This window comes from Mytilus edulis, chromosome 8, assembly GCF_963676685.1.
Source record: "Mytilus edulis chromosome 8, xbMytEdul2.2, whole genome shotgun sequence".
Classification (NCBI taxonomy): Eukaryota; Metazoa; Mollusca; class Bivalvia; order Mytilida; family Mytilidae; genus Mytilus; species Mytilus edulis.
Window position 1 is genome coordinate 79,084,232 of NC_092351.1, and position 15,194 is coordinate 79,099,425.

At 31.4% G+C, this 15,194-nt stretch overlaps 1 protein-coding gene across 1 annotated transcript in view; it reads right to left on the reverse strand.

The window, feature by feature from the left end:
• Positions 1–15,194, reverse strand: part of LOC139486347 (uncharacterized) — a 55,167-nt gene that overhangs the window by 2,455 nt on the left and 37,518 nt on the right. Inside the window, exons 5-10 of the mRNA XM_071271218.1 lie at positions 5,613–5,712; positions 5,014–5,229; positions 4,352–4,467; positions 3,486–3,573; positions 1,372–1,479; positions 487–605 (exon numbers count right to left, since the gene is read on the reverse strand). Coding sequence (XP_071127319.1) covers positions 487–605; positions 1,372–1,479; positions 3,486–3,573; positions 4,352–4,467; positions 5,014–5,083 — 501 coding nt within the window. The 5' untranslated portion in view covers positions 5,084–5,229; positions 5,613–5,712. The remainder of the gene's footprint in view (positions 1–486; positions 606–1,371; positions 1,480–3,485; positions 3,574–4,351; positions 4,468–5,013; positions 5,230–5,612; positions 5,713–15,194) is intronic.

A 15,194-nucleotide genomic window follows, 5' to 3' on the forward strand; every position in this document is an offset into this window, starting at 1 on the left:
AACTTTTGTGACTTGACGTTAACAATTTACATTATATTGGAGAGAAGTCCAGAGCTTAGATTTAAATACAAATACTTCTTTATCAATAATCTTTTTTATGAAAATGATATCCTAGAGCAACACAAGATAAGATAGACATTCTTCAAATTGACACACAATCCACAATGAGTGACCTAAAGGAGCAATGACATTTTCGTAGACAGCTGTAAATAATCTACAAAACTCGACATTGACTATTTTAAATGTAATCGGATTATTTAAAACAGAGTTATCACAATAAGTGTTAAAATACTATTCCCCATAAGAACACAGTGTTATTGTTTAGACATGTATCTTTCATTGCATGTTTTGTCTTGTGATTGTCCTACCGTAGACTTGTACTAAAATCTTCATAATGTGTTAATTGTAGTTATACATGTATATTAATGTTTTTTTTACGGAAATAGATTATTTCCACACATGAGCTAAATGAAGGATCATACTTACTCGTGGATACTCGCCTATGTAGCGATAGGTTCTGGTACATAACTGGTCAGACCATACCCATGACGTGCGGCCGAAAAATAATGTCACACAGTCACTACCTGCTGCACTATTAATTGTATCTGAAATCATTTACCGTCTATTTAATTCGCATTATGTCTTTTAAATTACCATAAAAGGAACCAAACCAATATAAAAATTAGTCTTGTTCAACCATCCTACTAAAGTAATGAACCAACTTCAAAGTAAACGTTGCCTCGTATTGTTGAAGATATCACAAATAACTTGTTCTTAACTATTATCCCAGAGGCGCTGTTGTATTCGATTATTTTTCAAAATAGATGGAATAATATTCCTCTAGGCTAGTAAATATACTAAAAGTTTACAATATATATATATATTTGGAAAATAAAATTAAACAAAATGCTCTGCCGCTATCCAATTAAGCATCTTGATCCAGGCAGAAAAATACTTATACTATATATAGCTAGTCAAACAAAATAATGCTATGGATATCCTAAACTGAAATTGCAATGTTTCCATAAAAGAAAACCCCACTCCTGTTCACAGTTTCAGTGCTGTTTTAACGTTTATGTATAATAGATAACGGTTCTGTCCCCAATAGTCATCGATATGTGTTCAAGTGTCATAAACCCTAAATGAATGACACTTGCGTGTGTTTGTCGTTTGTTTGTTGTTTCATGCCAGTCATATCTATTTATGTCAATTTTCCCGATAGTAAGATTTTGCTCCTCTTGAAGAATAAATTGTGTCAAAATAAAATCGAAGGTTTATAACACCAACAAAAATTGACGTAAAAACTAAATTGCTTATCTGTATGATGTGTATATATGCTTTCCCTGAATTATCATCAAAAGTAAAATTTACTTATTCCAAATGGGGGACCAAAAAAATTTAATTGACTATTTTCTATGGCAAATGTGAAGGTCATATCCTTGTCTACATCATTTGCACCGGTCCATATATTTGCAAGTGCTGAAAAAACAAAGGAAATTTGAATGAGTTTCATCGAAAATCAGAAGATTTATTATGCATGTTATAAATATGTTCCGGAAATCGTCTTCGTAGTTCATAAATAATAGACAACACTAGATTCACTCGTGAAATAAAGATTAAAGTAACAAGATTTCTGACTAAATGTCAATATAATCAGAGATTATCTTTACATTATGGAATTAATTGGAACTTATTTCTTTCTTGAGTGAGAATTTATCAGAGCTACATGTAGAAAGTGGAAAATGCTGTTTTGTTCGCTACTGTCTATTTGTCAATATTTCTTTACTGAATGGCTCTGTGCAATATTGGTATTGATTTTCTTTATATATCAATGTGTCATTCAAAACGGGAAATATCCTTTATTCTGACCCGTTGTAAGTGTTACAAATGTTTAATATTTAATGTATACTGTTCCATTCAACAAGATATATCAATTAATTGGTAGATAATGTAGAGATAATTTCATTTGAGGATGTTCGCTACTCTGTTTCAAAATAACAAGCTTTTATAACAATTGTTATAAATAAAGGAACTAAAAAAGCAGAAAAAAAATCAGTGTCCGTGTGCTTGATTTTTGAGACACCTTTTTTTCTTTCAATAACAATGAAAAAATAACAAGGATTTTATAAAAAAAAAATCAAATATGACCTTTAAAACTATAAGTGATAAAATTATGAAAAAAAAGTAGGTGTAAATGGACATTTTTTTTAAATGCACTACATGGATAAAACTAGAGGATTCTGAATATCTGGCAAAAATTCAAAAACGCATCATAGCGTTAGCAAAATTTCTAAAGATCTGTGATAAATTGAACGTGTATAGTTGTTAACAGCTGTTTTGTAGTGAAATACAAAAAAAATTAATATTATTCCAAGAAAAAAGCAATGAATGAAAAATGTGTGCAAAGGAATATGCATTTTATGTAACCAATTAAAGAACTTACTAAGGTTGTTTTTTTCAATATGAGAAATTTTGTACGAAATAACACACATATAAATCTTCCGTCAGGTGCGACAGGACATACATATAAATAATCCATGAGGAACGATATGTTCATCGTCGGAAATGTTTAGGGCAAGATGTGGTTTGTGTAAGCGTGCAAACCGGGAAACACTATGATTCGGGTACTTTAATTCCAAGACTTACACTGATACACAGATACATACATTTAACAATATTAAACTCAATTTAAATTAATTTAGTTGGCTTATCTTTTGCAAGTTCTATTATAATGTCAGTTCTTGTTGAAAAGAAGACTGTTTGTACTGTACACCACGTTTTGAGGAACATGTGATACAATGATTTGAAATACTATATTACTGCAAAAATAATAAAAACTGTTGAAATGATGTTAAAATAGATGTTCCTGTATTATATGGTTGCGACAATAACAATCTACTGCCTTATGAAATGACTGCCTAATGGTTGAGAAATGTAAGTCAGCTGTAGTGGAACTATCCCCCTTATTTGTCTATGTAATTAGATGACACAAATTCAGCATTAAGAAAATGATCACTTTAGACAAATGCTTTGAACGCATTACATGACCTTATACAATGATTGCGTTAGGGTTTAGATAAGGGACAGTTAAGGTAGATCGAGTCGCTGTCGAGGGACTATGTTCACCTTTTTGTGTTACACAATTTGCATTGCGCTAATTGAACAATTAAATACAGAACTAATTTTGATCTTAAATTGTCTGTCTTACACATTTGTTCTTTTATTTAGAATTTTTCTTTAATGCATCCATCTTCCCCCAGCAGCTACATAACCTGTGAACTGTCTTTAGAGTTCGAACGTATTTGGGAAAAGTTAATTGTATCGTAATACAGATTAATGTATTAGTTCAAACATCTTGCTAACGGATTAGATTTGCTATCGCATGTTTTGTTATCTTTGTTATCACATTTATTTCGTAATTCGAGATGACTGAATACATGAATAACTTTATTTTAATAGAAAATACAATAACATTCTCAACTTACGAATGTTATATTTATTTCTAACAGCAGCGGCTTCTTGTTCAGTGTTTGGTCTCCACAGGTAGGCACCCGGTGTCCTGGTACAATCCACCTGAAATTTAATAAGATGATATTCGCACATTGATGTCACAAAATATGTATGTGAATACATAGATAGTTGTTATTTGATAAAAAAAAGTGTTCTTAAATTGTCAAAACTAGTCATCGTTTATCATATTTATTCCCATCCAGTTCTTTTCAAGTTTCAGCAGTTTTTGTTTTTCATTATAAACTCCTTATTTATCTTCATATGTCTCCCATATAATGCATCTCGTGACTCCAATTACGTCCCAGTATTACGTCAAAGACCATTCAGGTATTTGTTTCAACTATCATACTCTATTATCAAACTATAATGGTGTTGAACAGATTAAATTATGTCCAATTGATCTCGACTGCGTTCAACATCACAAAAAGCGACAAATGCTCTTCAAACATAAAACAAATTATCTCTTTCGATTACCGTAATTTAACCAGATTTTCAACAAATGAACTTTATAGGTCAAATATAGGAACAACTTCAGTGACATGATCAAGAACATTGCACATACATTTTACAAAAGGGTTTGAAAGTTGTCATTCGTCGTATATACAAGCAGATAATACAGTCATTCATAACACTTCTTATGTAATGATGACGTAGGAAATTACTTAAGTCAGGTATTAAGAATTTTATAATGTCACTTGTTTAATAAAAACTTCAAATATATCTGTATTGTAATCTTATATTCTGCCTACAGAATAAATAATATATTAAACGGTTTATGGTTCTTGATTGTGTTCAAAGTAACAACCTCGTCTTCCAAATAGTGAATAATTATCACACTCACCAGAGCTGCATCCCACGTTTGAGTAGTTGCACCACTATCAGAATAACAGCTTGTACTACTTGCTTGGTTTGGTAAGACCATGCATCCAGCTGGGCAAGTTTCCGGAACACATTGCGCTATTTAAATGGAAAAAAAACCATATGAGTTAAAAAAATTTCAACAAATATAATTTATAAAAAAAAAATATAAAGCAATACCGTAATTTCAGAAACGTTACAAATTGATGACAATGATTAAATGAATCGGAAATACAGAAGCTACATGCATTGTTTTTGACAACGAAATGTAGTTTGATTGTCATTGATACAAGTTTCCACAACAGACCAAATTGGTGTGAAATAAACGCATTGACATTTTTATTATACACATCAGTTGATGTTTCTACATTTAAATGTATTTGTTGACCAGCTATTGATTAAATCTTATATTTTGTGCAGTTGATCGGATGGATGGAACTTTAAAGGTAAATAAAACCATAAGCTTACAGATGATTTTATAAAACTTTATCCTTATCAGCAAACAAAAAATACTGTGAACTCATGTCATGGCTTCTATTAGAAAAATGCTGTATTTTTCAGATTTGGATTACGAGCTGTTTTTCCATTGAACATATTTGTTATGCTGTTGGCCGATGTATAATAGGATTGTCAAACTATACTTACTAGTCGCAGCAGGGACTAAAACTGTTATGGTTTGTGGTGTTGCTGGCGCTACAGGTACAGGTGCAACCATAACCGGTACTTGCACAGCCTGAGCTGCTGTAGCAGTGGGTGTTGTTGCCGCCAATAGTAAGGGTCCAAGAAGTAACAGTGGTAAAAGAGCCGAAGCTAGGGAAAAATCAGTCCCTGTACCACCTAGTATATCCTTCCAAGCACCAGCTCCAAAAATATATTTAGTAAAAATCAATTAAAATCGTCATTTGGTGTTTTATCATGAGTGAGAGTAATATTTTAAATAAACTTAACAACAATAAATCCAATCAGAAATAGCTAATGTAGATGAATGAAGTCATGTGTGTTTGTTTGAAGAAAAATACACACATAACCAATGTATTAGATTACAATTAAAATCTTCTTATCACAAACAATATATTTATTCCGACAATAAAACAGGTGAGGAAGTCTTTGATCGGACGTCCATCTGTTATCATCATCAAAGGTGTGTATAAAACATCATACTATTACAACTTTGATATGTAATGGATATGCAAATCTGTAATATTCGATGTTCATAACCATGTAAACATTTATCATTTAATTACCTCCATCCTCGAAAAATGCTTGTGTGTCGCCCTCTAATATGAACTGTGCATAGCACGTATTACTTGATAGAAATATGACAATCAACAAAACAAAATATATCTGTAAATAATAAAATTACGTTAAACATATTATGTGAATTCAATTATTTTCCAGTCGTTCGCATAATTATTACTGACATATCTATTGTTATGATAAGCAAGAATCAGATGATCATGTCAACTCAACACTTAACTTTTGATATTTTGTCTGTTTATTTTATTCACATATAGTTGTCAATGTAATCGAATTTTATGTTACTGTCAAACATTTGAGAGGTTTATCTAGCTTGAACCAGATTCATTCAACTATTTCCTACAGAAGAAAAATGTCTGTACCAAGTCAGGAATATGACAATCGATGTCCATTCGTTTGCCGTGTTTTAGCTTTTGATTTTGCCATTTGATTAGGGACTTTCCGCTTTGAATTTTCCATAGAATTCTGTATGATTGTAATTTTATGTAACACTTTATGTTAAAACAGGTTTGTGTCGTAGAATTAAATTAATGTTCAAAAATTGTAAAAATATACTGTTATCAATTCCAATGCATTATACTTTTCATACAATTATTTGAATTATCATCATACCACTTTCATTTGATTTTTATTTCAAAACACAACCTTCACGAATTTGTTATTAATTTGCTATTATTGTTAAGCCAAACATTAATATGTTTGTGAATAAGCATGCGCTTGAAATCATTATAGATTTACGTTTTTTAATTAAATTTGGATCTATTGTTGTTCCAATAGTGTCAATCTCATATTTTTTTTCTTGTACAATGATTGAATCTACATTTACACCCGTTATATGGAAAGGAAAACTAAATGCATATTCAAACTAATTTAAACATGTTAAATTTTCTCAAACACTTAATGTATAATCAAACATCCACATATTATTTCGTATATATTTAGATGGGAGGACTGTTTTCGAAACCATATAACATGGAGATTTTAAACATTTTCAAATGATTTAAGATTTCAAGTTTTCAGACTGTATGCACAAGCATATGATTAGTTACTAGTAAGTTATTGTGGTGTAGATGTATGATTCTATCAAAATTCGTTTTAAGTATCACTATTGGACGAAAAAACAACTGTCCATACCAGTACCAGTCGTTGTACGACTGTCTTATTGTACGACTGTCTTAGTCTATAAAAGACAAGTAATGACTGTCAAAATCTGTCATATTTCGTTGCAACAGTTCATTTATGTCTGTCCCAACTTTTATACGGGTTGTGAAAGTCAAGAAATGCTACCATCAGTCATTTCAGAACTGTTGCAGTGGTTTACGGTGTTGTCACAGTCAAAATCTATTAATTACAGTCTTTCTAATAGTTGTGGCAGTTGCATAATGTCCGTCCCAACCTTTTAATAGTTGGGACAGTTAAAATTTGTTTGTGTCAACTTTTCAGACGTTGATGCAGTCAAAAAATGTTTGTCACAACATTTTTAGAGTTGGGACAGTCGTTAAATGTTTGTTACAACTTTCTAAAGGTTGGCACAGTCATTAAATGTTTATTACAACTTATAAAAGGTTGACACAGTCGTTAAATGTTTAAAACAAACACTTCATAAGTTGATACAGTCGGTAAATGTTTTAATACAAATATTTTAGCGTAACGGTAGTCCATCAGTGTAAAAAAAAAATCACGTCTCACCCGGCTCTCAAGATTTGATTTTGTTGTAAAATAGTCCATTACTTATACTATTATCGTTTATCGTGCGATTGTAAACTTGTTGTGCTGTTTATTCATTTATTTTGCGATCGTCGTTTGTCTTTTGTCGTTTTCCATTTATTGCCGTAGCATTGTCCGTTCATTTTTGACAGTCATGTGCGTTTGACTTTAAATAATCCTTTTGATATCCTTACTTTTTATTTTAAAATATCTGTTTTATAACATTTTCGTTCATAACTGGTTTTAAAAACCAGAAGCTTTCGTTTTAAATAGAGTTTTAATATTATTGCAGAAGAATGAGAAGATGATAATGGATTCATTCAAATTCATATTTGATAAATTCTGCGCAATAGAAAAATGTATAAGGGTGTACCATGTGTACCTGAAATAAATTTAAAGATTATGACTAAGTTACCAATATTGTACAGCATAATAAAACAGTTTTAATTCGAATTACACCAAGAGGGACATTTCCGATGATTAAAAAATTAATTAGTAAAATTCTGTATTCTGTATCAGTAAAATCTGTCAAGTTTCATTAAAAACGGAAAACAATTCTTCACCGTAAACGATTTATCCTCTTTAATTTTTTGTCGGCAAAAAAACAAAAAAACCTGGACCTCAGGTCGGCAAGCTATATTTTTACACAGGTAACTACAGATGTTAGACCACATGTTCAATAATCTGAGCTGGAAAATACAATCGGTGAGTAGAAATTATCAATATTTTAAAGCATGTCTATCGAATAATCATGGATTCATAATTTTGAAGGGAAAATGTGCACATTTGTCGGCTTACAGACCTTACAATGTGTTCTCATTGGCGGATCCAAAAGGGAAGGGTTCCGAGGGTTCGAACCTCCTTTGTTTTGGCCGCTCAATGCATTTAAATGGGGACATATAGTTGGACCCCCCTTTTTAGAATGGCTGGATCCGCCACTGATCCTACGGAATCTATATTAAGATACTCCGATAGGCTATATATAGCTATGAATCGACGTTCTATATTACCACACTCATGCATAGTTGCATGTTCCAGGGAAAATATAAGCTTTGAGCCACCTCATAGCTTCAATATTAAAGTTGTGCATCATAATAAATCATTGAAAGTCATAAAGGACACCGTTCCCCTCCCCCTATTATCATGTGTATGTCATTTATTCCCTTAATTATTTTGCATACATCACCCTGAGTGGAATACATAAAAGGTTACTCTATATCTTCCCCCATTTTTTGTGGGAATAATTTGGTCGATTATATAGGGAATCACTCAAACATGACTGGCTCCGTGCCCCTAAGGGCAGTCCCCTGTCCCTTATGAAAAGTTCTGGATCTGCCACTGACCTATACATCATGTAGTGTACATATTATATGTTAATATATTGCTAACTCGGGTCATAAATTTGCATGAAATACTTGTCACTGGACATTTTATAACCAACAACCAACCGATCTTTACATGTACGTATCCATATAAATGTGTTTCTTATCGTGCTTATGCTGGATTACTAGTATTTCCCTGGTTTTGCTTTATCAGCTGATAGTTTTTGTTCTATTAAAAATGCATTGTGACGTCACGATTTCCATAAAAAAACATGCATAGTACAAACACATATGATTTGATCATAAAATGTTAAGTAAATTATAAACTTTAAGATTAAATAGTGACTTATTTATCAAGTGTCCACTTTCATTTAGATTTTAAATAATTCTCAAATCATGGACAACAAAACATTAATATATTTGATAATAGCAGGCATTGGAAGTGAATAGATATTTTAAAAATGGTTAAAAAAGCATTAATCATCAAAATAAAACAATATTATTAAATTAATGTTCCTGAAACAAGGCACAGAGTCATAAACAGTTGCCATTTAAACACAGTTGATTAAACAAATTGTGCTTATTCAATTAGTAATTGTTTTATCATGTACTACACTGTTTAAAAAACACATATTAAAAGAGCAAAGCTAGCATCATAGTTTTATTCTTTTTAGATTTAACATAGAATTTATATTAAATCACTATAAATTGTTAATACTTTGAACCCAAACTATATATATTTTCATGTGAAATTTTAATATAAATTGTGCCCTGTTAGCATAGTTTTTCAAAATTCATTTGTGTCATACATACATGTTATCTAACTTACAAGTAGTAACATTCAATGGTCATTATATTTATTCCGCAATGATTAAGGACCTTCTAATCATAAGTCATATATATTTTTCGACACGCATTCAATTGTGTTTTAGTTACTTTATTGTTGCCTAACTGTTGGGTTGATGCATCATTGATATATCCCACATCTCATTTGATCATGTGCATTCACATACGACTGCAGATTTTTTGCATTTTTTACATAATCATGATAATTATTTTATGTTAACATTCAATATGTCAGGAAAACATAACAAAAAAATCTATCTGTATGCATATTTTATTATGTTAACATGGTATAAACTTTTTTAAAGTATTTTATGAAGCTCAAAATATTTTTTATAGATATAGTATTATCCAGTAAGTTCTCATAAAATTTACTGTGTTAACTGCATTGTATGTGTTTTATCTACTAATTTAGTCTAAAACAAATGTTTATGCCCCACCTACGATAGTAGAGGGGCATTATGTTTTCTGGTCTGTGGCTCCGTTCGTTCGTTCGTTCGTCCGTTCGTTCGTTCGTTCGTCCCGCTTCAGGTTAAAGTTTTTGGTCAAGGTAGTTTTTAATGAAATTGAAGTCCAATCAACTTGAAACTTAGTACACATGTTCCCTATAGTATAATCTTTCTAATGTTAATGCCAAATTAGATATTTACCCAATTTCAAAGTCCATATAACATGGAAAACGATAGTGCGAGTGGGGCATCCATGTACTTTGGACACATTCTTGTTTTAATTCAAATCAAAATGAACAATTAAAATATTTGTATTTACTGAATATGACCATGCAAATGTGACATTAAAATAGATAATAATCAGGATGTTAACACTGGATATGCGATAGGTAATAATCAGAAATTCTTATATATATGATGTAGCTTATATACAAATTAAAACACAATAGTTTATTGCCCTGGGGGATGATATTTAATCTGTCATTGGTATAATGATACGATTTTATAATAATGTTCACAAATTATCATGATAAAAATTGTCCTCCTCAAAATTTTGATAACTTTTTCAAAACAAATTATAATTTAAGAAAAATATGAAACAGCAGGATATACTATTATTTTGGATATTAAAATGCAAATTTTAAAAGTAATCTGAATATTGATTTATTAAAATAAAATTGGGTAAATAACTAAATTAAATAAAACAAGAGGCTGTCACAACGACAGCAAACCGGATTTATTTACATTTATTTGTGTCCTGGCAATATCACAAGAACCATTACTGATGAATGGTGAAAGTGAAAATCATCAATATCAAATTTGACCTCTATTTTGTCATCAGTATCAACATTTTGAAATAATAATATTTGAAAAGCTTAGATTGAATGGTTCATGAGTAAATGCAACAACGTGAATGGAAACGCCATTTTACGATCTTTTAAGAACCATAACTCCTGAACAGTAAAAGTCAAAATCATCATTATGGAACTTGACCTCTATTTTGTCATCAGTAACAACATATTAAAATTTCAAAAGCTTTGGTTGAATGGTTCATGAGAAAATGCAAGGACACGACGGGAAACACCATTTTTCAATCTTTCAAGAACCATAACTCCTGAACGGTAAAAGTCAAAATCGTCATTATTGAACTTGACCTCCATTTTGTCATCAGTAACAGCATATTAAAATTTCGCAAGCTTTGGTAGAACAGTTCATGCATAAATGCACGGACACGACTGGAAACTCCATTTTTCAATCTTTCAAGAACCATAACTCCTGAACGGTAAAAGTCAAAATCGTCATTATTGAACTTGACCTCCATTCTGTCATCAGTAACAACATATTAAAATTTGGGAAGCTTTGGTAGAACAGTTCATGAGTAAATGCACGGACACGACTGAAAACTCCATTTTTCAATCTTTCAAGAACCATAACTCCTGAACGGTAAAAGTCAAAATCGCCATTATTGAACTTGACCTCTGTATAGTTGTCAGTAATAACATATTAAAATTTTAAAAGCTTTGGTTGAACAGTTCATGAGTTAATGCACGGACAACATTTGATTGCTGCCTTTCAAGAACCATAACTCCTGAACGGTAAAAGTCAAAATCGCCATTATTGAACTTGACCTTCGTATAGTTGTCAGTAATAACATATTAAAATTTTAAAAGCTTTGGTTGAACGGTTCATGAGTTAATGCACGGACAACATTTGATTGCCGCCCACCCGCCCGCCCGCCCGCCCGACCGCCCGGCCGCCCGCCGTACATCCCCAAATCAATAACCGACATTTTTGTCACAAAAATCCGGTTAAAAAGTGAGCTGTTATAACAAATGAATAAGTAAAAAGTATTCAGGGTAACACAAAAGATGTAACAATTATTAAACTCAAGGATTTAAAACATGAACTGGGATGGTTAAGTCTTGGAACAATATTTTTACATCACAAAGGTTTATTCATTATATGCACTGGACAAAGGTAAAGTCAATATCATCTACATGTATATAGTAACAGTGCATTTATTTATTTTATTTTTTCATTCCTTAAACTTTTCTTTGTCATGTTTGTAGTATCAATATATTTCATATTAAATGATAAACATAAATAAAATGAACAAAAGAAATAACCTGTTGTGTTTTAGAGAGGAATAACTATGTCCATGATGTCTGACTTTAAAGAATTGATGAAATAAAGTATGGTGTGAGCCTCAATAAGACAGTAACCCTTCAATGAAACTTAAAAAATCATTAATGCAGGAAAAACGACAACACTTTATAAAATTTAGACCCCCTTAAAAGATTTATTTTTCTTGTTAATAGGGACTTGAAAATAGACTTGTATTAGTGCTAGAATTTTTTGGTCAATCAAATGAGAAGTGCTAGTTTTATCTAGGTAAATACAGTTATTGTAATTAACTTTCTTATTATTGCACAATGTATATACATGTAGTATTATATATTTATTATTAGTTAAACATTTACTGTACTTGAGTCTAAATGTATATTTTATTTTGTAGAATCATACTGAATATGTATTGGTTTGACCATGATTCCTACTTAGAATATGACACCTGATAGTACATGTGCACTTTGATGCATAGGAAATATAGATGTCACTGAGTCGCTGGTATAGCTGCAAATTGTGAAACAATGGATTAATTCATTATTTAATGCTAGTTATCTATTGTTTTTGGAAATTATGAATATGGCGTGCAGCATTATTCCATGATGATCATGTGATGTTCTGATTAAATTGGACAAGAAGAAAATTGTGCCTTGTACAAATAGGAAAATTACAAATTGTATTAAAGGAGGACCACATTACTGGAGGACTAATTACCTTGGATTATCATGATCAATTGTGAATTTGGAATAACAAAATTTCGTAGTTGGAGTGAATATTAATAGTGCAATCATACATGTACATTATTTCTGAATTCCATGAATACCCAGGATAATTATTCATTTGAAATAGCAATTTGGAATAATGAAAATGCATAGTTTCAGTGAATACTACTAATAATAGTGCATCATATATGAATTCATGAATACTTAATTAGTGGATACTCAGTCATTTTAATATAATAACAATATGGATAATGTGAATTTCTAGTTCAGTGAAATTTACGAAACAGTACATGTATATCACATCTGAAGTTTATGTTGGCATTGCAATTGTTAACTACCGCCAGCATGTCCAGGGTGTGTAAAAAGATCTTAACTAACTATGAGGGTCTCGTGCAGTCCGTGTCAATTGTTTAGAGTCAAATGACTGCTTGCTGTACTTAAATTATTAAAGTCTGAATTAGAATTAAATAAAAATCTTAATTAGCATGATTAGTCATGTTAGTGGCCAAGTATTCATGGTATTTGAAACAAATAAACCATGCATGTACATTAAAGTATAATTTTATTATCCCTCCTGCAACTAAAGTTGAAGTACATGCATGCAAGCCAAGAAATATGTATTACAATCTGGCAGTGGCTACAGCGTACCGTTTTGTATTTAAGCTTCACCAGATACATTTTAGAAGCTGAAATGACTGGATACTTCCTTATGTTATGAAGTTTCTGTTTGTCCATTGCACTTCACCTAGTTTTCATGATACACTACATGTATATGTAAATGTTTACAAAAAATTACTGTTTGAACAGTCACAGTGAAATACACTCGAAGTCTTAAATGTATAACATATGTATATTAACTGAGTTACTGGATTAATTGTTATGGTATCTTGAAAGGTGTACATGTCTCAGTGTCTGTCAGGCAGGGTTGGGTGATCCTGACTTCATTTCATGGATCAGTGATTAAGATTACTTCAGTTACAGTAATTTGTCAAGTTTGTTTCTCACACATGTTTAAAAATACTACAAGCAGTAGGAAAAGTAGGTCAACTATATTTGGTTTATGAAATGAGTGTGAGGTGAATATGTCTAATTGCATGACTTACATCAGACTTTGACCCCAATGAAAATGTCATGGTTCATTGAACAATACTTAGTTTTTGTGGTTTGATCTATTTCCAAATTTTTCTCAGATGCTACAGTATAAACTACATGTACATGCATGACATGTATAGGATCACTATGTTTGACATATTATTGGATATTCATAAGTTAGTTTTCATGGTTTGGATGTTAAGTCTATTTCACAGACAGTATAAATCAATAAATTTTGGGTATCATGGGTATGGAATGTCAGTTTGTAGGGTGTACATCATCTGTCTGGCATGGTTAATTTGACTGCAACTTCATTTTCAAAGGTTAATGAAAATTGAAAGTTTGTGTGATACTTGTACATGTAGTAAAACCTTCATACATGTAGGCAAAGCAGACATGATATTTCAGCATTTGCACAGTCACTCTTGTTTACATCTGATACCACATGCACCAGTGATCATGTCTACATCTTGATTATACACATGTAGCTGCTTTTTGATAACAAAAGTCTGACAACTATTAACAATTGTTATAATTCATTTGATAATACTAGGTATTTTAGTCTTGTATAACATATAAAAAGGAAGATGTGGTATGATTGCCAATGAGACAACTATCCACAAAAGACCAAAATGACACAAACATTAACAATTATAGGTAACCGTACGGCCTTCAACAATGAGCAAAGCTCATACAACATTGTCAGCTATAAAAGGCCCTGATAAGACAATGTAAAACAATTCAAACGAGAAAACTAACGGCCTTATTTATGTAAAAAAATGAACGAAAAACAAATATGTAACACATAAACAAACGACAACCACTGAATTACAGGCTCCTGACTTGGGACAGGCACATACATAAATAATGTGGCGGGGTTAAACATGTTAGCGAGATCCCCTAACCTGGGACATTGGTATAACATGTATACTGTATGATAACCAGAATAAGGAGATGTGGTATGAATTTCAATAAGACAACCATCAACCGTAAACCAAGTGATGTAATTGTTAGTAACTGTACATCCTTCAACAATGAGCAAAATCATTTCCCCCATAAGTGTGATAATGAAAAACCTATAACAGGCCTAGCTATATTGGATAATGTAACACGATGTAAACAAGTTCAGATGAAAAACCCAAGTTGGATTTTTATACCATGTGACAAATATATTGTGGTTAATCCAAGACTTGTACTATAATAGTTGATCATCTGCCCTTATTCATGTTTTTTTACAAATCAATTCTATGTGCTATTGAATAAATGCCTTCTAAATATATATCCCAAGATGTTAAGCAACATTTTCCCAT